The sequence below is a fragment of the Castor canadensis genome, chromosome 1, assembly GCF_047511655.1.
Source record: "Castor canadensis chromosome 1, mCasCan1.hap1v2, whole genome shotgun sequence".
In the NCBI taxonomy this organism is placed as follows: Eukaryota; Metazoa; Chordata; class Mammalia; order Rodentia; family Castoridae; genus Castor; species Castor canadensis.
This window is the reverse complement of record NC_133386.1, coordinates 17441968-17468182: the sequence shown is the minus strand read 5'-3', so window position 1 is coordinate 17468182 and position 26215 is coordinate 17441968. Positions and strand designations below refer to the sequence as shown.

At 41.8% G+C, this 26215-nt stretch overlaps 1 protein-coding gene across 1 annotated transcript in view; it reads left to right on the top strand.

Moving 5' to 3' along the window:
- Nucleotides 1–2461: 2461 nt before the first annotated feature.
- Nucleotides 2462–26215, top strand: part of Sash1 (SAM and SH3 domain containing 1) — a 280149-nt gene continuing 256395 nt past the window's right edge. Inside the window, exon 1 of the mRNA XM_074072429.1 lies at nucleotides 2462–2987. Within this exon, the coding sequence (XP_073928530.1) occupies nucleotides 2943–2987 (45 nt within the window). The 5' untranslated portion in view covers nucleotides 2462–2942. The remainder of the gene's footprint in view (nucleotides 2988–26215) is intronic.

Genomic DNA, 26215 nt, shown 5'->3' with positions numbered 1-26215 from the left:
AAAGATCAAAAGCCCTGACTATGGGGTCTATCATGGTCTCCCTAGAAGCCCATTGTCCCAGACCACAGTGGTCCATGGACACCCAGAATTTCTCTGGGCCCTCATGCCCTCCAAGGCAGGAGGATCTTTGGGAAAGCTGAGAATCTTATTCCTATAGCTTCTCCTCAGATACACCTAGGGTCATCGTCCCTATAGCCTTCCACTTCCCCAGGGAAAAGCCAGAGAACCATGCTTCTCTAAGACCTTTGGGCCTTTCCCTGTGCCCAGACCAGGAGGAAGCTCTTCCTCATCCTACCATGACTGCTTTCACGAAGACCTTCCACTCCTTTCTTCACCCTCCATTTCCCCTTTGGCAATCAGGCTTTTAGAGAACAAAGGCCAGGAAGCTTTGCAAGCTATATCTGACCTCTACCATTCCAAGGCCAGGAGGCACAGAGGCACTTAGGAAAGGGAGAAACATATAGAGAGGAAGGAAAAAACCCTAAGCAAACTTCCAAGCCTTGTTGTTACTATGGTGGCAATCAGCACAGCACTGCCTTCCACCCAAGGGTCTAAGACTTCTCCTCAAGAAAACAGAGTGAACATTCAACAGAGAAGGAAATTTCAGGTCATCAGCTGCCTGCTTTTGTGCAAGGAGGTGGGGAAGGGGGTTTAGCTCCCATTGTCAAGGTCCCACAGCCTCACCCTACAGATTGTTCCTAAAATCATTTTAATTTGTTGGAAAACATAAGTTGATGTACCTCCTTGCTTCCTCACAAATGCTTTGCAAAGGAATAGAAGTCACTACTACTCTGGAAGGCTTTCATAACTGCTAAGAAAGAAGTCTCAAATTTGTCCATGGAGTCACTTTTACATTCTAGTGACCTTAGATGACTCAGTCTCAGGCCAGACAGAATGAGCTTGGATCCCTCAAATGAATAAAACATAGTCTATAAAACCCCATACTTGTAAAACATTCATTTGGCAGGCAGCTTTGCAGAAGTTGTAAAACCTGACAAGTGAATATGCCAAGGGATTCCTTTAGTGTCCAAATGTTCTTGAAGTTCATATATATGTACATATACACATGGATGTGTGTATACATGTATATATAGCCCAGGTATTACATATATATACACATATGTATATAGCTCAGGTTAGAAGAACGATTTATGTGTAGCTTTTCAAAAGCTTATCTTTATAAAAGTGCGTGTACCCATGTCAGTGAAATGCCTATTAAACCAGGTAGAAAACTAGATTTCCCCAGAGGAAAAGAAGAAAACTTCCTGTCAGACCTAAGGAGTTGTTAGACATATTTTGGTTCAGTTTCACAGTGTGTGCATGGCTCACCAGCCACAAACACCAGCACGGAGGTGGACTGGTTGTGCAGCAGGACCTGCACAACAGGTTCTAAAAGCCCAGTGGCTAATGGAGTACTTAAGTGTAGCTTTCCTTGGGCTTCCAGGGAAAAAGAATAAACAGGACTTTTTGATTCCCATCCTTCCCCTTCCAGTGAAATCATCTTTCTTTTTCTGAAAAGTTGGTATTCTTCCACCCACTTTCTATGTGCTCAGTTTTCTTGATTTGTAGGCAATTGTTTTCATGTATCTAAGCAGTTACTCTGGCAAGGGTATTTTGAGGTACCCAGGAAAAGGAGAAACTGTACCAGACATAAATCACTGCTTTCATGGGTAAAACTTTATTAAACTAAGCATTCTAGAAAGCCTTATTCATATCTTCCCACAAGCGGAAAACTGTCTAAGTGGTACACTCTGTGCACAAAGGAGCATTGGGGTGTTGGGTGCTGGTTTTCCACACCAAGCTTTGGTGGGACAGCTCAGCTTGTGACCACAGTTAGGTTTTACCGTACAAGGGCCAATGCACAGGAAGTCCTGTGCAATCAGAAATCAGCTCAGGAAAGGACATGGTGACAGAACACTCAGGGAAATGTGATCAAAGGTGAAGAAGACTGTGCATTTCAGTTTTGCTTTTTATCATAAGCTTTGACAACTTCAGTGGCTCCAGATATCCATGGAGTGCTTACTGAACATGTAAAGCTAATGAGACTACAGAACGAAGTAGCCAGAGTCTTCTAGGGCTCAACCGTCAGGCCTTGTCTGGTCTCTACTTTTCCTTCCTCCTGCTTGCAGGAGTGGTAGGTAGGGCCTTAGATTTCATAGTGCTTCTTTTGAGTGACCATTGCAGTCATCTGCACAAGGGAGGATGGGAATGCTACATATTTGACTTATGCCTAACACGATAATCCCAGGTCTAATTCTCTAAGATATTTTGAGGAAGTTATGTCTTCTCCTGCCTCTTCAGAAAAAGTGGGACTATTATAAGCATATATATCTTTGTGTCTATATAAAATAGTATTTTACCTGTTCTAACAGAGTAACATACAGAATAGATCATTTGATTGCCCACTTCGGTTAATTTTACCCAATAAGAATGCCAAGAGCTGTCCTCCTGAACTTGAAGCCTTTTATTTGCATTCCAGATGTGCATTTTTTCGTACTGTACACACCTTAAAGTGAGCTGAGAGATGTGTAATTACCAGAGTCTGCCCTGAAAAAAAAAAATGCCAGAAGGAACCAACACCACCCACTGAAGGATTGTTCTTGGCATGAGGACTGAGGCGTGGTGCTTTGCACATGGCAATCTGAGTTGTCGTGTCATAAGCGGCAGTAATGCTAGGGGACACTTTTCCTCTTTGAGTTATATTATTATCTCCTTGAATGAGACCTATCTCGATTTTGAATCATAACTGTGGGAAATGCCCACACCCATCTCACTCCAAAGTGTGTAAATTCCACTGCTCCAAGACTCCCAGCTATGAGAGAATGCAACCGTGAATATTATGAAAGTGGCTGGGCTGACATGTTTGCTCTCCTGTGCTCAGTCACTTGAGCAGTCCAAGTGACACATTTAACAAGGCAGAACAAGAAACTGATCCCTTCAAGATGGAGGCTTTTGCAAGGGAGGCTGAGTTTTGGAGCAAACTAATGGTAAGTGGAACAGAGTGTTTAAATATCAAAGACATCAGGCTGGGCATTTTCCTTGTGGCTTTTTATAAAATTAAGATGAAAGGGGAATTTATAATCAAAAGATTGTGGTCTTGCTCACTAGTTTTAAGTGAAACATGCCTGCTAGATTCCAAATGGTGTTAGTGATAAGTGGTTTTGAATGAATTGTTTGGATGTAGTTTTTTTTCTGATTTTATTGATGAACAATATTGAACAGCTTGCTGGTATGCAAGACATTGTGGCCTTATTGAAGCTAGAAGGCTTGCTTATAAAAAGGAAGTCTAAAGTCCAGCTAGATTTTTGGGTCTCAGAAATGAAGTGTTCTTGGAATTCTGTGTAGTATTATTGGTTTTGGTGGTGTTTAACTATACTTTTCTTAAGCTTTTTATCTGTACATATGTATATATGTAAGGCATGCATATATACACATGTGTATTGTGTGTAATATGATCAGAAGAGCATGATAAGGGCACATACTAATGTTTAAGACTAACTTTCATGGTTTTTAACTGGACGGGTTCAGACCTGCCATTCTCCCTTTCTGTCGCTAAGATTGGCTGCATTCACTTCAAATGAATTGGTACAGTCCTGAAAACATTGTAGGATGGCAGACATTCTCAGACAGTGGTCCCTCTAGCTGGTCATTTCATGTAATAGTTCAATGAACTGAAGTCCCCTACCCAAACAATCTATAGTCAAGCTATAGTATCACAAACCCCAACCCCAGTGTTTTCTCAGTGATTTTAATCTCACTGTACCATAGTATAAATTTCCATTTTGTTTTCTTCTCCTTTTTAATGTGAATTCAAGCTTCATTAGAAACAGAAAATTCTGTTGAAAACCCAGGTGATTTTTAGATTAGTATGTTACTTTCTGGTAGCAACAATGTGACCCATCTATCTTTGGCTTGTCAGTGTGACCTGTATTGCTTTCTTTTATGACATGAACTTGACCCCAAGAGTAAATTAAAACACTGGCTTCTGAAGTAGTCACTTGTGGTCATTAAATAATGTTCACAATCTCTGTATCTAAGCTGGTAAGGCAGATTATGTGATATTTTTGGAAAAAAGAAGGCAAAAAATAATGTACTATTTCCAAACACAATTTTCGATATATCTGTCTCTGTTTATCCCATCATCATTTAGCTAGCATGTCAGTAAGTTGTATCTGGAAACTCAGCCATTTCTATGTTCTTGTTACGTAGAATCTTTTAAATTTCTTCAGGTTTATTAAGAGTTCATTTTGATAGTCTATAGAAACTAGCAAGGGTCTTTACTCCAGGCAGGAAAGAGCATCTGTTCTCTCAGGGGCTCAGAGCTGAAGCAGCAGCAGGCTCTGCGTGGCTCCAGGGTCCTAAGCCAATTTGTGGGCCCCTGCAAAGGCCAGAGCTCATGGAATACACAAAAGGCTGAGAGGCAGACACTGGTCCTTCCCACTCAGCACCAAGTCCCACCCTGTCCAACAAATTCCCGGTACAATAGTCACAGGAAAGAACTATACAATTATAGTGTAAACACCTGCCATGCAATTCAAGCTAGCCTGTTGTTCTGTGGAAACTTGAATATGCAAACTGCCATTTTGAAAATTCTCTCATTTGAAATCTCTCTTCTGCCCCTGGCTCTTCCTCTGCCACTACACATTGTCACCAGTTCTTGGCAAGGTGGGTGGATACACCAAATGAGAGAGCCAGGTCAGCAGCCCCAGAACCTGCCTGAAGCAGCTGGCAACGGTCCAGCAGCCTCTCCCCAACTCCTTCCAGGCCAGGTGATGGATGGTACACCTGCCAACTCAGACACCCAGGGATGGACCTGGCCCAGGGCAGGGGAGACTGAAATCCATTATGAGCTGATGGCTGCTCAGGAGCCTGGGTGAATCAACAGACATGGAGTTTGGAGAACCTGGTGTATTTTCACAGTGCTTTCTATAGTAATTAATTCACCCAACCTCTCATGGAGTCAGCAGGTTATTATCTTTAGTATATAGATTGTGAGGCGTAGATTTAATAACAGGCTCTGCCAGTGAGCAGGTTGGAGGTGAGAAATAGAAGCCTGTGCTGTGCGAAGCTGGTGATTTCATCCAGAACATTGGACACTGTCTCCCCACCTTCTCTGCCATACAGGATAGTTTCTCCAGCGAGAGTTCCAGTTCCAATTCTAGTTCCAGTCATTTTTTGGTTCCTTAGCACACCTGAGTTCTTGCATGACTTCTCTCTTGAAGAATACTTGTGTCACTTAGTGATTCACCTCCATGCTGGATATAACTGGAAAACAATTCTCTTCAAGAGGATAATAGGGACCCAGGGAAGTTCAAATTCAGGAGCTTGTCTCCAAGTACAGCTGCAAATCACCAGAGAGTTGGTAGAACTGGGCTCTGCTCTGCACAAAACCCAGCATGACAGTTCAACCCAGTCTAGCCTCAACAAGCCTAGGAATGGTCAGGCAGCAGGGAGAGTGGAGTCTACACACAGTTATTTGGGAAAGTGGACCCTGGTAACTGGCTACATGGTCCTATGTAATCAACTCCACAAGGACACCAGCCATCTTTCCTTTTTCATGCCTCATTTGCCTCATCCCCTTTCACTAGATGAGCTCACATGAACACCTTTCTCAAGGAATCCCCAGGCAAATGCATACTGAGTCTGGCCTCTGTATTAGACTTGTTGCTTCTACAGAGGACACAGAGGAAGAAGACGTGATCTTGATTCATGAAGGTCAAAATATAATTGAGAGACCTGATATACATGCATGAAACGATTAGAGAACAAAATCATATATAATTGAATGACGGAGGGCGGGGTATAGAAATTAAGTGGACTAGCAATGCCAATGTTGGGGATGTCAGTGGGGCCTGCAAGAGTCAGAGAAGATTCAGGAAGGAAAATGATGGCCTGAAAGGGGGGGATGAAGGGCAATCAGTGAAGGGGACAGCATTGAGGCAGAAGTACCCCTGGTTCTGGAACACTAGAGAGTGACTAAACAGGAAAGGGTAGAAGATAAAGTTGAGCAGACACTGAAGATGTTTAAAGGGCAAGCAGAGGAATGGGAGCTATGGAAGGTGTCAGGACAACAAAATACATGCTGAGAGAGGTGTTGAGGAAAAATCAGACTGGCAAGGTAGATTGGGTTCTAAAGATTATGGAGGCCCGTCCAAAAGTTTTTGTTACTGGACCTACACATGAGCTGGCACTGGCCGCAAGCCAGGGTGATATAAGTGGAATAGGGAGAAAAAAAAATGTTTCTAAGGGAAAATCTGAAACACTACCCGATTGACAGGAGCTTACAGGGTACAAACTACATAAGTTGCCAGATGTTGGCCATCTGGTTTAGATAACAGTCCACCATTGCTCAGGATAGAACAGAAGAGTAATTCTCCTTAGATTACTCCTAAGGCTGGCATACAATTTTTTACACTGTTCCTCGAGTTAACCAAGTCATTTCTGGAAAATTCTCCATGCTCCAGTGCCCATCCTGAGAGTTTAGGTCAAAATGTATCTTCTAGGTAACACTCCTGCCTCCTGGGCATTTTCTTCTTCAAAGCTCTTCCTCCTTGCAGGCTAGACTCATGATGCCATGGTCAGTTTCCTAAGATCTGCTTCTTAGCTTCTGTTTGGTGAGCATAGAACACGCTTCTTTTTTCTTCCTCCCTGTGTCAGTTCATTTTTAGCTTGCATCTCTCATCTCTCCTCTGTTTTTATTCATATCACCTTGTCTGCCCACTGGTATTTGGTTACTTGGCAGCATAATTCACTTTTAGATAATAAACACATATGCCATTTATAGTTGATTTGACACACAGTGCCTCTTATTTATAGGAGAAAGTGGTATACAATTCCTCTGATAATTTGAAAAGAGAAGCAAGTTCCCACATCAAGTACACAAATGAACAAAATGAAGGGGTTGTGTGCTCAGACTGGCAGGGCTTACCCAGGTTTCCCTTACACGGGGAAGATTTTGAGACATAGAAGGCAAGAATTCTAAGGGACCACAGATATCTTCTACTTGACTTGCATAGTGTTGTTATAGTTGTTATTGTTTTGCGTGCATTGTTAGCCACATTTTAAAACCACAAGATTTCACATAACAATCCCGAGACAGAACTTCCTTGCAAAAGATTCAACAGCTAGGGCTGAGGACAGCTGTTGCCTGTGGATAAGGCAAGTATTTACCTCCTTACTGATATTTTTAAGAACTTGTCAAGGCCTGTGAACATTTCAGCCTATGACCCCCTGATCTTTCCTTTTACAAAAAAGGAAACTGAGTCACAGAGAAGTTATGTAACTTTTAATATCACCCAAAAAGGTAGGCAGCAGTACAAGGATGAGGACTGCTCTTTGCTATGGGTTCTTGGCAACCTCTTTGGACTATAGCTGTTTCTTGAATACAGGCTCAGAAAGGTTGGGGAACTGGAGAAAGGCAAAGGACACATGTGGAAAGACACTCCTCAGTCAAGAGGAACACTGAGCAGGTCAAAATCTAGAGAGATCCAGAATAATAATATTTCTCGTGGCCCCTCACGGGGTTTTACTTCATGTTATTTTTCTTGCTACCTTATAATACCTAGAAGAAACATCTATACTTCACAGTTAGCGTTCTCCCTTTACTATAATTTGATGAGACTTTTAAAAAGTAGACTTTTTGGAACTATGACAGTTGTGATGCATTTTAAGCATTTGAATGAAAATGTCGCAATTTTCCAAATAGAATTTCCTGATAAAAAATACATTTTTTTCCTTGTCCCTTCCTCTCTCCTAATCTCACTTTTTTTTTTTTACAACTCTAGCTTGTCTAGAGTCTCTGTCTTGAATATGTTAAAGTGACATTGGCTGTTGGCTAGAAGCTTGGAGTGGCACTGCCAACTCCCCGGGCCAGCAGGAGGGGGCCGCCACTGTCCCGCTTATCATTATTGATGTGACCTCTGCTGTGTTCCTGTCCAGTGTGATTCTGGATGCAATTCAGGAAACACCTGCTGAAATCCTTGCAAGAAACCTATGAGTGTGCCAAGGTGGGGTGATTGCTGTCGCTCTCGAACAACGTGAAGGGCAAGCTCTTGGCTCTCCTGTGGTAGTAATTTTAATGAAAGCTAGAATTCTTTCCTGGGTGGATTTTAATACAGAACTCACACAGGCTGGCATTTCTAAAATAGAAGACAGATGGAGATCTTGCAGGGCATTTAGAATTAAAGGATAAATAGGGAAGAGAGATCTCTGTGTTCTTTGAAATGTAGAAAAGCTTTAAACCTAACATTCATTCTCTCATTACTTCACACTTGTCCTCCTCAAAGTATTTGTATAGCTGTGCTTGCTTACTTTCTTTGGCGGGGGGACGGTCTTCTCTTCTCCTCCTCTCCAAACTCTAGGAGCTTTTGGCTGATGTAACAAGATCACTTCCTCCCTGGTGGTGAGGAGGTTTCTGCTCTACCACTTATGCTACTGTTTTTCTATAGAGGCTCTGTATTTCCATTTACCATGTAAGTATGTGAGCTGTAAATGAGAGATAAAAATGCCTGTAGAGGTGTTGGACTCTAAGAGTTGACAGTAGAAAGTATTCATACATAAAAAAGGTTAGTTAATTTTTTTTATGTAATACTGTAGTATTAATGATGGCACAATAATAACTTATGTGTATGGCAAGTTTAGTAAGTGCTAGAAAGTGCTGGATACATATTATCTAATTTAATCTTCACGACATCCCTTTATTTCTTTAATGAATGCTACAATGTGTGTAGGTTAATATTTTGAAATATAAGAGGGATACAGGCAAACAGATGTACATTGTCAAGTGCAGGTGAGGCCAATTTAACATGGCAGTGATTATCAAACGTGAACCTGGAGTAGACTCTCCCTGCAGGCTGATTAAAGTACAGGTTATTGGACCCCCAATTGAGAGCCTCACCAGAGTTCCTGATTCAGTGATGTAAGGTGGGGCCCCAAAATTAGCATTTATGCCACTTTGCCAAGTGAGGCCTGTTGATGCTGATCGAGGGTGTGTATTCTGTGAACGACTGACCTGGAGCTCAAAATTGTACTGACATATGGCAAGTAAAGCAACAGGATTTCCTAGTGTCTTTCTCAATAGGGCACAATTCTGGTGCCACATTAGTGCAGTTGATCCCTGGTGACAAGGAGATCTCAATGGCAAAAAGACACCCAAGGACTGTGGCTGAGCTCTCCCTTTTCATCCCTCTCTGCACACATGGTCCCAGGTCCCTTCCTGAACCCCACTGGGGCCCTGGTCCACCCTACTGGAAAATAAGCATGCTTTCTTCAGAGCCTGGGAAGCCAAGGAGAAGGTGAGCAATGCTCAGGAGGAAGAGAGGTAAGGGAAAAGGCTCTGCGTCCTACAAAATCATTGACCCAAGAGTAGGAGACTCTCAGGAAGAGAAATTTATGCAAGGATTTCTAGGAGCTGGGTATGGGAACTCACAGCTGTGACCCCAGTACTTGGTTTGCTCATGCAGATCATGAGTTAGAACCCTTTCTCAAAATAAAATCTGAGAAAATGAAGAATAAAGGAAATTGGAAGTGACAATAAGAAGTAATAAGACCAAATTAAGAAATGGGAAATCTATGTAAATTGTTAGATTGACTGTTACGGGTGCTTTGTCCTTGAGGCACTCGAAATCAAAGCAAGAGTGGGAACTGGACTTTCAGAACTCCCCTTGGTTGACATGCCTAAACAACCTAATTAAGGCTTTTCCACCTTTGCCTCCCAGTTTGGGCTGTGAGGTATTTGGCATGCTAATTCCCAGGCAAGCACACTGTCTTTGCCATTGTGAGAATTCTGGGATGGAAAAAGCCAACCAGATGGCAGAGCTGGGAAGAGCATGAACCCCTTCCTTGATCATCTTTTCATTCACTCTCTTTCCCTTTTCTCTCTCTCTCTCTCTCTCTCTCTCTCTCTCTCTCTCTCTCTCTCTCTCTCTCTTTCTTCCCATTTCTCCTCTATCACATTAAATGTGACTGGCTACAAATCAGGAAAGAAAAACATACAGAGGGCTAAAGTGCAGATTTTTCCCAATAATATCCTTGGCAGGTAATTTTTGCACATACAGAGTGAGTCATTTTCTTATAACTGAGATCAGGGGCTATATTCCTCCCAGGAGAAAAAACACTTATATTGATGTGTTTATGTTTTGGAATAATATTTGTCCATGAGAAAATATGTGTGATTCATTCCTGCCACACCATATGGCTTATTGCTATTCATAATCCAAACAGTAGCAGCTGCTGAGAATGCGAGAATGAGTTTTCTTCAAGTAAAAATGGGCTAACTATTGCATGCCACATGTAGTTTCCAGCCCGTCACTAATTCCTCACCAGAAACTTACAAATCCCTCCCTTCCATTCATCCATTAGGCTCTTCATTAATTTCTCAAAATCTTGTCTTTCTAACCACTTTCATTCTGCCTAGTAGAGAAACTCTCATTCAATCCTACCCCCACTCAACCAGTAGCCCTTCCACCCTGAGATCATGGGGACGTGTATTATCCAAAACTGTTGGCAGCTGAAGGTCTCAGTTTGGTTTTTGTTGACTGGTGACAGCTGCCAGAAAAACTGCAGTGAATTTTCACCCTGGCTTGCCATGGTGGCTTCTTCCATTGCTGAACCATATTGTGTATTTGTGGTTAATCAGACACATGGGGACACTGGAGCATACTAATTCCCACTGCCACCACCGAGCCCCCAAGCCCACTTGACATAATGGAAAATGGAAGCTAACGCTTTCTACAGACCCTTTGAATGTGGTTTCCAGAAACCCTTGAGGTGTAAGAAGGAAGTGATTTGTGGAATAGGTGCTGGCTGCTCCTGTAGAAAGAGCCACAATCAAGACTGCATAACAGACGAGTTTCATGGAGAAGTTATCTGCAAGAGTTGCTTCCATCCCTACATAGTCATTTTGTGTCCCCCTAAAATATGGAGGTTTTAGAAAAACAAAACATTCTTTATGTTATTTGTACACATCACTGTGGTAAATATTCCAAGCCTTTAACTTTAAAAAGTCCTGACCAAATGCTCCAAAATTGAGCCCCAAATGAAAGTATATACATATAATTGCTGCAATTTTCCACTTCAGTTGGTTTGGGCATAATACCAAATTTGCATGATGGATTGCCGTTTTCAGAGTGTTTCATAGATATCATTAGTAATTGAGACTTTTCCCCAAGACTGTCAGGTGACCCAAATCAACGGACATTCATGAGACTGGGATATTATCTCTGTCTGCCATGCTTCGTTCTGTTCTCTTCACAATGGGTATCACTAATTTCCAATTTCTATCAGTCACCTTCCTGCAGCCATCTGTCTTTTTCAGGTGTCTATTGGTCAGTCTCTAAGCACCTACTACTTTTATCACAAGTTATAATAGGGTTATTTATCAATGTCATTCACCTCCCTCAGCAACAGGAGAACAACCATAGATGCTATAGAATATGTCTGCACTCCTGGCTGTAACCACACTGCTCTGACTTGAGATGGTATTTGCTCTCTGCCCTTGCAGGACCCATCAAGAAGTCTTGGGGTTAGCCTTAATCTGCTTATACACTTTGTTGGCCAATAGTTTGGCTTAGAGTATACTATGTAATTGTTCCAGAAACTTCTTTTTCCCAAAGGAATATCTGACAGCATTCCCAAGTCACTTTTTGTGTTTAAGATTGTATGCATGTATATGTGCGTGCTTCTCATGTCTGTGTTTTTATAATCATAACCAGCCTGACTGGAGCCAAGTAGGTGATTGTCCCTTGACCTCTATGATGTGATTTCAGGGATAAACAGTCCGAATAGGTCTAACAGAAGATGCCTTTAATCCCACTATGTGTCTATTCTTGCCTTTCTCCTGTCTCTATAAAAACTTCACCCTGAAGACTGAACCCTCCCTACTCCCCAACCAATCCTGACAGCAGGGAGTCATCACCTGAGCAGGGATTATCCCAGCTGTCCTCACCCTGGGGTCTAGTAGGCTGGAACTGAGCCCAGGGCACCCTGTCTGCTGACCTCATGCCATAGCTACCTGTGAGCCAGCATGGTGGGAGCTGCCATTTCTGCTTTATGCGTGGGCCCTTCTGCTCAAATCCAACTACCAGCCCTGCCCTCTGGTGGTGGTGCTGAGTAAGATCTACCCTTCTGAGTCCCTGGTCCCTTCCAGAGGGTCCTAGAATGGGCTATGTTATGATTTTCATGGGCCCTAGACACCTTCACCTTTGTGAACATTTTCCTCCATAAAAAATAAATATTTTACAATTGTGTCAACATAAAAACCAAATATTATGTTAAAATATTTTCAACTAAAAAGTATATTTTTCTTTTGACTTTAATTTCTCTAAATGAATGTAGTACATTTTTGTGGTTCTTAGAAGTATTGTGAGTTTCGGCACTGTACCCAGAGCACTTGGTGGATAAATTGGCACTACCTAGAAACACATCTTTGTGGCAGACCTTTGGCTTTACATCGGTGTTCCTCAAACTTCAACGGTTTACAAACCATATTTAAACTTCTTTTTTTTTCAGTGCTGGGGATTGAACACAGGACCATGCTCACACTAGACAAGCAACTCTACCACTGATCTGCACCCCAGCCTAAAACATTTTTTTAACATATCACATTTCCTCAGTTCTGGCTTTCAGCTAATATTTTTCTTTAGATTCATCCCTTTCAAAAACTATTTTTGGTGGTACTGGGGGTCCCTTCAAATTTTGACGGCTATTTTTAAAAGAAAGTTTATGTCACTTAGCACAAAGCCAATGTAACTTGCTGTAAGTTGAAAACATAAATTAATAAGAATTAACCTAAATACATTGTAGATCTTTAACTAAAATTCAGTTTGTTCATGATCCAACTAACTCCAGTAATTTTGCAGTCCTCAGCATCTTGACTTTGTCTAGTCCTACAGAGTTAGAGAACAAGTCTACTCCTCACTCAAAGGGGCCCACCCTCTTCGGGGATTTTTATTTATTTACTGTCCACCCATGGATACTCACTTTGTGGATTACAGAAGTGGTCTTTTCTAACAGTTTATTATTTTACTTTTAGAATATTTCTCTGTTTAAGTCATTGCCAAACTTTGTTTTTTTCTTCGTCTTTGATATGAGAATAAAGGGCTAGGTGGGTGCTCTTTGCTACTTCATGGAAACTGACTGAACACAGTTTCTCAATAAGAAAGAAATCCTAGGTAACAAATTGTAAATAGTAGTATTAAGATGACGCCATTTGCAATATGCTTTTCGTTACGAACATAAAATATAGTTTAATTTGCATCTTTTAAGAAAGAATCCTATTTCTGCTGAGCGTGGAATATTGAACACTTTTTTAATGAGCACGATTCTATTTCCACCATGGAGAAGGTAGAATAGTGGCTTTTGCCCCAGGGAGTCTGTCTTCAGTAATGTGCCTATTGATACACATGCATATTTCCCATTAATACTAACAGAACCTAATGCGAATGTATAAATCACCTGAATTTTGATTTGTTATGAATCAGATGTCGGATGATTCAAGATGAACTCACAAGATGCATTTATCTGGGAGCTGTTCCTTAATTCACCTTCATCTTGCAGCCAAATTCCTTTCCTGTGACTGAAATATTAATCAAAGGCTGTAGCTTTTTGCTCCCATCTCACACATACCCCTATAATCAGAAGAGATAAACTAGACACATCCGTGTGACCATTTACTTCTGCCCAGATAAAATTTAAGTTTGTATTGAATGAAATAAGAAGCAGATGGAGAGAAATTTTCCTTTTTGTGGGGAGGAGCATTCAGGGCTTAGCTAACTTGAGTGTCATGTGTTCTTAAATGCTGGAAGGAGTGTCAGGTCACACAGGCCAATTCAAAGGAGTTGACCCATTTCTGTTCCCCACTTTGTCCCCACCCATTGTCACTGCATGGAGCCTCTTACCTCTCCATACCTCAAGCATCCAGCAGCAGTTTTGTTTTGTTTCTTTTCACCTGTAGCATCTTATATTCCCTAGGAGATGCATTATAACACCTATCAGAAGGTGAAAAACTTCCCAACCTATGACACTTCCAGTCTCATCTAACTTCAGCTCTTTTTCCTCTCTGATTTTCCTTCTTCCTTGAATTCTGGTCACAGTGCTTTCTCCAGTGACTGTCTTTGATTTTACTCTATGATAGGCAAAAAAGAAGTGTACTCTCAGAAAACACACACAGTATTTCTTCCCACCATGTTTCTTTGAAAGATAACAAAAATGAGCATTGAACAGAAAGAAAAATGGAGATTATACCTAGATGACTTTCATTTACTGCTGGACCATATGTTAGAACTATGAAAAATTAGCACTGAGAGGGAAGTTTGCATTATGCCGTGGTAAAGTGATATCCAAGAGCTGCAGGTAGTTATAATGGCCAAACTTCTAGCTGACCACCAAAGCTATTGGGACTTCTTTCCTAAAGGAAATGCCATACAAACAGTATCATGGCTTTCTACATTAATAAGTTAGAGGTCACTCAGTGTCGTTGCTATTCCAAGAGAGCGGGGATGACTAAACACAGGGCTGCTGGAACTGGCCTTCAAATGCAGTGTGTCTTCATTCCCCAAGCCTCGGTGAAGCCTTCAGAAGTTTGGGGTCTGCCAAAGCTTTCAGAGTTAGTTTGGTCATTATAATCTGTTTGAACTCAAGGGAACGTTAGGATTAAATGAAGCTCTAATTAATAACACTGGGGGATTAGTGTAGAAGATAATGTCTTACAGTAGGTTTTCAAATCGTATCTAAATTGAGACATCTTGTATTAGATATTACTCTTTTCATGCTAGCTATTAGGATACATTATCAGTTAGGGAACGAAAAGTTTCATTATAAAAGGAAATCATGACGTGAGGAGCAGTAGCAGTCTAACTCTGTTGTCCACATCTGAGGAAAATCTGGCTCTTTGAACACTGAAGCGATGATTCAGAGATACTCTGGTGACCTCTTATCAAATTGTGGATATCAGAATTAGAAGGAAAAAAAGGTATGCTTTTTTTTACATTCTCTATTCATTTATTCTGTGTTTTATTACACCATCTGCCATGGGCCAGACGCTGTGATAGAAATAAATACAAGGAAAAGCCATGGCCCCACCCTCCAAGAGTCCCCCAGATTGCTAATGGAAAGAAAGGAAAGCTTCCTAAAGGAAGGAAGTGTATATTTATCAGGGCACCTCTGTAAGTTATCTCACAAACTCCAAATTGCAGATAACCCTAGACCCTATCCTACAGCCAAGGCCAAGAAAATTGAAAGTAACTTGCCCAAGGTCACAGAGTATTGGAAAGATCTAGAAATCAGACCTTCATCTGTCCTCTCCTGCTCTTTCCACTACATCAATATTAAATTTGGACATCTTTGTAGCATTGTAATATAATGCAGTGACATTTAACGGCTGCCATCTGCCATGACTGCCACCACACTAGTGAAAGTGTTGCCCTCAGCTGTTATGTTGATGCTGGAGCCCACATTCCTTCTCTCAGGCCACTCTGGAATGGGGAAGAGAGCTAGAAGTGCTGTCTTCAAGTAGACTTGTTGCGTCATGGTCAGCAGCCCAGAAACAGCTCTCAGACACACCTGAGAGTGGCTGAGGAATGTCCTCTCTCATCTCCAGGGAAGAGCATTCTTCTAACCAGTGAACCAACCAGAGTCACCAGGCACAATTCTGATAGCTTCTGGAGGATATTGTGGGCACCACACGGCTCCTGGGATAAAGGAGCTGGGGCAAGGATTTGGGAGTTTAGGACAAAGCCAAGAAAGAAGAATCCTCCTCACCCAGAGCATCAGCAGAGAGGGGCCACCAAGCCAAGCAGAAATGGCTCAAATGAGCTTCAGGAAGGTGAGAGGAATACACTGGGGTGGCTGATTCAGTCATGGGGCCCAAGGTGCTACCTATGCTGAGATAGATAAACGTGGGGATAAGCTGGGGTTGGTGACTCAACAATGATGAAGAATTAGGATCTTGGGCACCAAAGAAATTAGGCTTCAAGTAGCAGTTGTGAAAAAAGACAGGTCTACAATCGTTTCTGCTCAATCCAAAAGTCCAAGATACTTGAAAACTGATCATTATTGGTGGCAAAACCTATCCTGAACTCATGTAATGCTGTCTGTCATCTTGACTCATTCCTCTTAATGTTAATGTTTATACAGTTTTGCTATAGAAGTATTCGTGTATTTGACTGTGGATGGTGCTGGTGGTATTAAATAATAGAAAATAAAAATATGTTACTATATTTATGAAAGCCCAAAGACTGAATTTTGAAACGCATCTGGTCCCCAGCTTTCAGACAGGGGAAGGGTGTTGTATGCATACTTCCTCATTAGCTTATTTAATCCTCACAGAAGTTATAAGAGGCAGGTGTTATCTAAACCATCTTATAAATGAAAAAAATGGATAGGGGGAAAATAATTTGGCTACAGTCCCACAACCACTGGAAAGAAGCAGTGTGAAGCTTGAGCCCAAAGAATTTACACTCAGCTCCTGAAGCTGTGCCAGTGGGGCTTGGGAAGCAGAAAGTAGTTAGTGGTCCTGAGGAGGGACTTCAGGGATGCAGCTCAAGAAAGTATGTGGTCCTCCATGCCTTGTGCTCTCCCTCTGCCTCCTCACAGATACTTTTGTTTTAATAAAAAAAGAAAGTTCTAGAAATGTTGAGTTCAAGAGAGATAGGATTTTCTTAAAGCTCTGAAGTCTTTCAGAGACATCAGAGGACCTTTCAGACAGTAGTTTGGGATCCTGAAGGATCTCAGATTCCTCTACAAATCTGTTGAAAGCTGTGAACTCTCTCCATGGGAAAGTTCCTCACTCTGAGGAGATCCTGTCTGTGAATCTCTGATTAAAAATCTCTGACCTTGACTGCTGGGTGCCTAGCCTGGCTTCTTGGATTCCTAGTTCCTGGAATTTACTCTCTCCCTTCAGTATTATTTGTTTGTTTGCTGTGTGCTTCAAGAAATAATTGTGTTTAAAAAATACACAAAAGCAAAGTGAAGAATAGTCACTGGACAGAAGTAACAGTATCGATCTATCCGTACATAACATTCAAGGTTTTGTTTTGCATGTGTTCATTTCTAAATTTTTTATCAAAAGTAATGTCATCCTCTATCTACTACTTAATACCACCTTGTTTCATAACACTTTTCCCAGTGCCATTAAGCAGTTATCCCATAAAAAAAAAAAAAGTAACAAAAGAAAAAGAATCTCTGTTCTTAGATTTTAGGGGATAAGCACACTTTGTGTGACAAAATGAATAGCAAGGTTCAAATTTAAAGAATGAAGATCATTTCAATTAATCTAATTTAGTGACTTAATTTAGATATAATTGCTACAGAAGCCTGTAATTCCCTGGGCAAATTGTGTGTGTGTGAGACTGAGTGTGTATGTGAGAGAGAACGAGTGTGTGTGAGAGTGAGTATGTATGTGAGTGTGTGTGTGTGTGTGTGTGTGTGTGTTAGAGTATTGGAAGAAGATGGAGGGGAAGTGACTATTCTGTCTTTTCAAGAAAACCACCCACCCAGGTATTATATTATTATCCTCTTACTGCTCTGTTGGCCTCTACTCTTATAAACACCCATTGGCCAGTCCCAAATGCAGGCATTAGATTAGAGGTCACTTTAGTTCCAGGATCTTTTGTCTGGATGCATTCAGAGATGTTGGACCTCCTTGGCAGACTCCTCTTCATCATCTGCAATCCTAATATTACTTGCAAACCACCGTCAAGGCCGACTATAAAGATCTCCAGCTGGCATCTTAACTGTCTAGTTTATTTTCCCCTTGCTCTTTTGATTTACTAGGGTTGTAAGCCATTATTTTCTAAAACTAAATGTTTCCTCGTCTTTTATATCTCTGGTTTGATAGTTATGATAACCTGCTCCCAAGAGTACAAAGATGGGAACAACGACTAGAAGAAGTAAATTCGTCATTAACCAGAGCAGAAAACAGCTCCTTCTCAGAAATTCAAAAAGTTGATAATGGCAGATTTTGTTTTTTACATGATTACCTTTGTGACAGTTCTGTCATTCCACACCAAATACAATATATTCAGGCTCCTTTTGCTCTGACAGGGGTATCCATGGCTCCTGACACTGGGCTGAGTTCTGCTTCTGATTTGCGTGTTTGGTAACTGATAGAAACTGATGGTGCATGCATTTTGAATGTGAAGTTTAAAAATAGGCATGATTCTACAAATTGCCTCATTTCTCCGTGTTAATATATAAGATTAAATGATAAATGCAGTTTGGCAAAAATGGCGAAATCCTCAGACTCGAGTTAATTCCACTTTGGATGTCAAATCCATCGTTTATCAGTTAAAGGACTATAGATAAGTTACTTTATCCCTCTAGGCCTCATTCCCTGGAATTTAAGATAATTTTACCCCAAAGAGGAGTTCCAAGGATTAATTGAGATAATGCACAGAACACATTTAGCACAGTGTGTAATTCAATGCGTGTCTGCCATCATTAATATTATCGTGGGATGATAATAATTTCCAGTTCTATTCTCCTACAAGATCCATCTCCAGCATTATTTGGGCCTGAACGCACTGAGTCCCAAGATGTGTCAAGATGTGTGTTTGGTATTTCTCCCAGCTCTGAGATGTCAGAGAATGAGTACACAAGCAGAGAGGAGGTGATGCTCAAGTTACCATAGAGCTTGGTCTGGCAGGCGAGATGTCAAGCCCTCACTATAAACAGCTCTTTTTTCATACTGTGTGGCAGTGCAGGGCTGCATGAGTTCCTGCTGAACAGAGTTGAACAGAGAGACAAAGAACACGATTGTGCTCAATGCATCTACCCACGCCTCCCTGCCCTGACACTGTGGCTATCACTGGGATGGACTCAGAAGATCTGTTCCAGAACAAAGCATTCTGGGTAGTCAGGGAGACCCATCTCCCCACACTCCTGGAGCCCAGAGATGCCTGGTTCATCTGGCTCATCTTGGGGACTCTGCTGTTCTGTCACCTGCTCTGCGGAGAGGGGGTGAAGACCTAAGGGACTGTGCCATCGGCAGCACAGGCTGTCTGTGAGAAGGATGTTGGTGTGCCAATGCTCTATCAGCCTTACGTAGCTTTGAGCCTAAAGCCACCTGTCTTGTTCCAACTGAAATCCAATAAATGCTGGGAAGAACCTCACCCATTTGGAAAGCAGTAGGAAACCCAGTCAATAATTTTCCTGGCAGAATATAACAGTTTAATGACTGTCTTATTACTGATGATAAATTTTGGTGTAGTTTTCGTTGTATATCCATAAAATGCAAAATCAGTTAGACTTAAGATGCAGAGCCTGCCCAGACTTTTCACCAGCACCAGAATTTTGTTATGGTATATAATGGACAGAATTAACATAAAATAACCTAATTCAAAAAAAAATTCCTGAGCCAAGCACTAAATGGCTCACGCTTGTAATCCTAGCTACTTGGGAAACAGATCAGAAGGACTGTAGTCAAATAGTTCACAGCCTAGGCAAATAGTTTGCAAGATCCTATCTTGAAAATATACGACACAAAAAAAGGCTGGTGGTGTGGCTTAAGTGGTAAAGCACCTGCCTAGCAAACATGAGGCCTTGAGTTCAAACCCCAGTACTGCCAAAAAAAAAAAAAAAAAAAAAGAAATCCTGGCACTAATACTTTCTAATACGGAATTTTCCAGAACAAGGAAGACAGGAAGAAATTTGCAGTATTAACTTTTTCACATCTACTTTTATCACTTTTTAGCTTTTTTTTCTACCACTCTTATTTTCTTTTTTAAAAATGCCCAGATTTCTTGTTTTCTTGCCCTTTTGTACTTCCTTGTGCTGTGCAAATTAGGTTTTTATTCATTTTGGTAACATTTTATTATGATAAGACTTGTGGCTGGAGGAAAAAATACCCATGAAGTATATTGAATTACTTAGAGTGGCAAGTGATACTGTTACTATAATACCGGGAACAAAAACAATGTGCTGGAGTCAGGACACATGGGATCCAAGTCATGTACTTCTCGGAAGGTCACTGGCCTCAGAGAAACGTATATATGAGATGGCCCCTTAGGTCCACCCAGCACCTGGATGGTGGGGCCAGCAGTGCAGGGAAAGAGATCAGGATGCCAGGCCAGGAGCCGGCCCCAGAGCCTACCCTGGAGATCAACCTCTCTCAGCAACTTATTTCCTCTCTGACCTCATTCAGCCTCCAGTGTCCCTGACTCATCTCCATCATGAAGATAGCAATGGCCTCCCACAGAGCATTAGGGAGTTGGAGCAGAGAGGTGAGTGAGTTCCAATGCTGTAAAACAAAGTTTATCTCTAGCACCCAACACAATCTTGACTGTGTATTATGCACTGCACAATTCCACCTGACACTTAATAGTAACCTATTCAGTGTTATTTACCTCTGTCCTTGTCCCTAACACCATGACAATAATATTCACAGCACAGGATTGTTGTAAAGACTTTAAAACTCTAAATAGGAACAGTACTTCTACATGGCAAGTGCTGAGCACCTACTCGGTACCCTCAACTACAGAGTGTCAGGTGTTGAGCCACGGGGTACTGGTCCCCTGTTGGACAGATAGGATAACAGAGCATTGGCCAACATCACACAGTCAGCATAGAGTGGGAACAGAACTCAAGAACATACCCAGTGAACCTGAAGCCTGCCAACCCCTGGGTCTACCTGGGTTGGGCCTGTATCCCTGGGCAAATCCAAAATGCAAAGATGCTTCCAGGGCTGGTCCAAGTCCTACAAGCCCCAAGGAAAGCAGTCAAGGACCTGGTGCACTCATAGCTCAGGTAGCCCCGTTCCTAGGCTGTGGAGCACCCAGCACCTCATTTGCAAGCCAGATTTGGGGCTGAGTGGAGACACTGTCAAGAGGCCACTGCACACACTCTGCTTAAAAGTCAAGCACTTTTGAAAACATCTGCTTGAAATTGTGTGCTGCTGATTGAAATGAAAAACAAACTCATCTGCTAAGCAACTGTGGAAGAGGAGAAAAGAATTAGGGACAAACAACTAGTTAGCACGTTGCTACAAATGGTCCCAGTGAGGGTCCACCCAAGACAAGAACTTTCGTAAAGATGGCAGAGGTTTTGTGCCAAGTTATTTTATGTGCTAATATGGAAAACATAAAACTTTTCTTTTTTAATGTATTGAATGACATGAATCTGTAAGCCTCGTTTTGTTTAGAGGGAAATTCCTTTTATTTGTTGGCTCTATCCCAATGAGGCCTTCCCAGGTCATGTGGGGGAGGGGACGGGAACCTGCCTTTTGCAGCCAAAAGCTCCCTGGCTTTGTCCTCTCCTCCCTGGCATGGCAGGAGGAGGGCTGGTCCTGGCACCTAGCAGGGCAGCTTCGTGCTCCTGCCCAGCACCCTTATCAGGATAGAAAACAGACCCAAGCTGTCAGGGCTCTGGGAAGAGTTCTGCCCCTAACTTTCCAGTTCACACAGATGATAAGGCAGAACAGGGTTTAAATCCAGGCAGCCTGGATTCCACACTATCCTGTCAACGTCCTCAGCTCCTCTATGATGAATTTCACCTTATCTGACCATGAATAGTCTGCCTGCCTCAGAAATCACTTGTTTATTTCAGGGCCCTACATTTTTATAAACTGCAGCATCCTCCCCACAACCAAAAATGAATTTGACTTAGAACTCAGAGCTAAAGTTGCATTCTCATGCTACTGGGGAAAGGAGACTTACTTGAAAAGACCGTAAGGAGGAGCCCTTGTCATAGGAGGCATGACAAGTCAGGCTTGGCTTTGGTTACAGGAATAGTGCCCACATAGGGTCTTGACTTCTCAGACTGAAAAGAAACAAACTGTCTTGCAAATTAAGTTTGGCCCAACTTCTCCATCTTTCTCCCTCCTACATCAAACAGATCATCCCCACTTGCAGAAATCTCATAAGCCCCTTTTTTCTCTGCTTTCAGTTCTGATTATATCATACTCCAACTGTGTAATAACCTTGCCAGTCTCCTTCTTGTCACTCCCATTTTCTCATCTAACCTGTGCACAAAAGTCTGGCCATCTCCTTCCCTGCTCAAAAGTGTTTGGAATGCCTCATTGCCCATATGATCCGAGTTCAAGTTCATTATCCTCAAAACCTTGTGCCTCTAAAATCTGATCCCTCCTCAGCTGCATGAATTATCTGCTCCAAGCAACCTCACCTTTCCCTGGCCCTTTATCATGCTTCATGGTTCTCATCATGAAGGTGAGGTCTTTACTCTGGCTCCACACTTTAGAAGATCCTACTCTGGTTTTAGAGGGGTCCTCATCCTAAGGTGAAGAATTGGCCAGGCCAAGCAAATGTGCCCATCCTGAGCTACATCATCTGTTCTAATCTTTGCTCTAGAACCTTGGTGCCAGAATTTTCTTCTCCAATGGCCAATAGTAGCTTTCTTGGCCTGAGTGGTGGGGAAGTGGATGAGCTTAGACTTGCAGACTGAAATGTTCATACATGTGCAGATGAGGCTGCTTATGATGGGTGGGAAAGGAAGTAGGTATGCCTCTTGCCAGGGGCTGGCTCTCCCATAATAATGCCAAGTTCTAGAACACTGAAGAATGTCAAGAGTTCAAATCTGAACCTGGTGATTATAAGACATATTTTTCAAGATAAAAGCATAGAACATGTATTATTTAACAGTTTGTTAGCTTCATTTATAACTTTAAAACAGATAGAGCACATTTTACATAACAGTCTATAGTCTGACTTATGACTTTAAAATATTAAGACAGAAAGTATGTGAATTCCATCTGGATTCCTGCCCAGACTTGCAAATGTGAGGGTCTCACCTTCCTTACACCTCCATCTACATTGGTTGAAGTTTTACTCATCTTTTAAGTTATACATCAAATCTCACTCTCACCATAAAGCCTTCAGTGACCACAGTTTATTTCTCCCTTTGCTTCCTTCATTGACAGACCAGTCTTAGTAACCTATGCAATGCCAGGCACTGTTCCAGGGACTAAAAATACAGATATAAAGAAAAGGTCCCTTTCACCCAAAGAGCTGTCATCCTAGGAAAAAAGAGTCACAGAATCAAACACCCACATGCAAAATCTATCAGCAATGCTTATTGGTAAGTTGTCCATATTCTACCCCAAATACGGTAAAACCTTTCATCTCCTCTAAGAAAGCCCCAGTGCAAGACCTCATGACTTCTGCCCAGAAATAGACTTCTGCACTTGCCCTGCTTATGATCTGTTCCCAGTCAGCTGCCATAAGAACCTTCAACTCTGCTTAAAATCCTCTGATGGTTTTCCATTACAACCTAGAATACAAACACCTAAGTTTGTCCCATGGACCTCACCAGCCCATCTCCTGGTTCTCCCCCATCATTCCGTCTACTTCAGTGACTTTGGGTGCCTGGCCTGGCTCTGTCCACCCCTCAAATATTTTTTTCCCATTGCAGAGGTCTTTGAAATTATCATTCCCACTGTCAGGAACCTTCTTCCCTGTATTTTCATGAGGCCTCCTCTTTCTCATCACTTATTTCTCAGTTCACCTATGAGTTCCAGAAAGACTTACCCCGTTTTCCCTAATTAAAATGCCTCCACCTCCATTATTATACCATGACACTATTTTATTTTCTTCTCTTCATGTGTCTACCTTTTAGTGTCTGTTTTCCCATCTTGAGATGGATTCTAGATAACAAAGACTTTGTTTTGCCTATAATTATTTTCTAGGTACACAGAACAGTTCCAGGCATGAAGTTGGTACCCCATAGATATACACTGGATAGATGGATAGATGGATGGATGGATGGATGGATGGATGAATGGATGGGTAGATGGAAAGATGCACTAAAGGGTGAAAAGTGTAGGGTGCTGAAGGGGGCCATATAAAGGAACCTACCTTTACTTGGGAGTGTTTTTCTAAATACATTTAAGTTTGTGGAGGAGGGGAGAGAAGGGGAACTTAGAAATATAGACAAAGGTGACAATATATTAGGTATTGCTAAAGAGTTTAAACTTCAGCCAGTTACCAGTGGCTCATGCCTGTAATCCTAGCTACTCAGGAGGCAGAGATCAAGAGAATTGCAGTTGGAAGCCAGCCCAGGGCAAATATGTCTCCTTGAAAAAAACGCATCACAAAAAAGGACTGGTGGAATGGCTCAAGCGGTAAGAGCACCTGCCTTGCAAGCATGAGGCCCTGAGTTCAAACCCTAATGCCACCAAAAAAAAAAGAGTTTAAACTTCAGTCTGAGAGCCAGAAGAAGCCATTGAAGGGTTTGAGAAGTGCATGAGCAAATTTGCATTGGAAAGATGGTGGAGATGAGGAATGGGGGCGGGGTGCACAGGGCAGCGGTATGAGAAGGCCAAGCTGGAAGCAGGGGTTAGATCAAGATAAAGTTTAACACAGAGAAGAAAGAAGAGGGGTTGTAGCCAGCAAATCTGTATTTGAACCTCCCGGCCCTCCCCCTCGTGTAGCCAGGAAGATAAATAAGGTGAAGAGGATGACTGCATAGAGGAGTGAGGGAAAGAGTTGCTTGGGATGACTGCCAGCTCTCAGATTAGAAACAACCTTTCCCAACCCCAGTTCCTTGCACGAATAAACTCTTCTGTCTGGAAGCATCTATTGTATGCAGTGAGTTTACTACCTCCCAAGCATCTAGAATAGGTCTAGATACATGCCAGTGCTGGAAAAATCAAGAAAATAGCTGCAAGGACTCCATTTGAGATCACCTGGATAATAGTAACACTCTGGAACAGATACAGAGGCATATTTGGGAAAACTAATCAGCTCAGTTTTAATCACATGAAGATTGAAAAGAGTGAACAGTGAGCCATGGAAAAGAGAGAGAAAGTGAGAAAGCACACAGGAATTAGTTGACCCAAAGGATATAAATGAGGTTGTCCAGAGAAAGGGTGAGCAAAGGAAAAGATCCATAGCAGAGCACTTTAAAACTTACTTTAAAGGTACAGGTTAAAAGCCTCAGCTGAGTCCAGGGGTCCTAGGGAAGAGGTGTAGAAGACAGAGAAGTCTGCAGAGAACCCACACTGAGTGGTGCATGATAATGAGAAGGTCAAAGAAGTTTCAAAAACAAAAGGGACAGTCAATAATGGCAGCTATAACAAGGCAAAATAGGAAATGTATGGAAACATGCATGTGAGTAGCCATATAGAGGCTGCCTCATCTAATTCTGAGAAAGAACCCCCAATAATTTTTCTTGCTTTTAAGTCGAGTGTATTTATTTTCATTTGTTTGCCCTGCTACAACAAAATACCATAGATTGGGTAATTTTCAAGTAATAAACATTTATTTCTCATAATTTTGGATGCTACAAAGTCTTAAGGTCAAGGCTCTGGCAGGTCTGGTATGCAGTGAGGGCCCCAATTCTGCTCCAAGATGGTACCTTATACTCTGTGCCCTCCACATAGTAAAAGAGACAGAAGAGCAAGAGAGGGATGACTGCTGAAGGGGTGGCTTAAGCCATAGAGCACCTGCCTAGCAAGCACGTGAAGCCCTGAGTACAAACCCCCATATAGCCAGAGAGAGAGAGAAAGAGAGGAGAAATGCTGTATACTCACATGGAGGGAGAAGAGAACAGCCAAACGGCCTTAGCTAGTTTCCTCAAACCCTTCTACAAGACAATCTTCCATTCGTGAGAGAGAAGTCCTCACTCCTTAATCACCTCCCAAAGGGTCCTGCCTCTTAATACACCAGAGTGGGGCTTAAGTTTCTCCATGTGTTTTGGAGGGGCACATAAAAACCACAGCAGTACTTTTTTATATAGCAATTGCAGTGATTGGATGGAGAAAGCAGGAGTGAATTACCCTCATGGTGGCAGAAGTGATTTTTCAAAGTGACGTTTCTGATGGGGGCATTACCATGATAGATTATGATGGACCCTTCACTCATCAGAGTGACAGCAATTCATCCTGTGAGCCAGCCTCTTACAAGTAGCCAATATATCCTATATCCAATAAACTATTTTTGTGTAGTCCACCATTAAAACAAAATCCCTCTATTTTTTCTCTAGTGATGTGAATTTAATTTGTTCCCATTTATTAAAGCTACTTCCTGGGACTTGAAACTGCTTTCTAAATGTTCATTTCATTTTTACATTTGCAATCCATTCCATTCAACACGCCTTTCTGCAGATTGAATCGCTTGCTAAATCTGAAAGAGATCAATAGATAGCAGGAGAAACTACAGGAGGTCATTTAATTTTTTTTTATTAACAGACCCAATAAATCTGAACCTATTTTCTTCAAATAAATCAGCTGGAAATAAAAAATTGCTTTTGAGCAATTTACAAGGTTAAA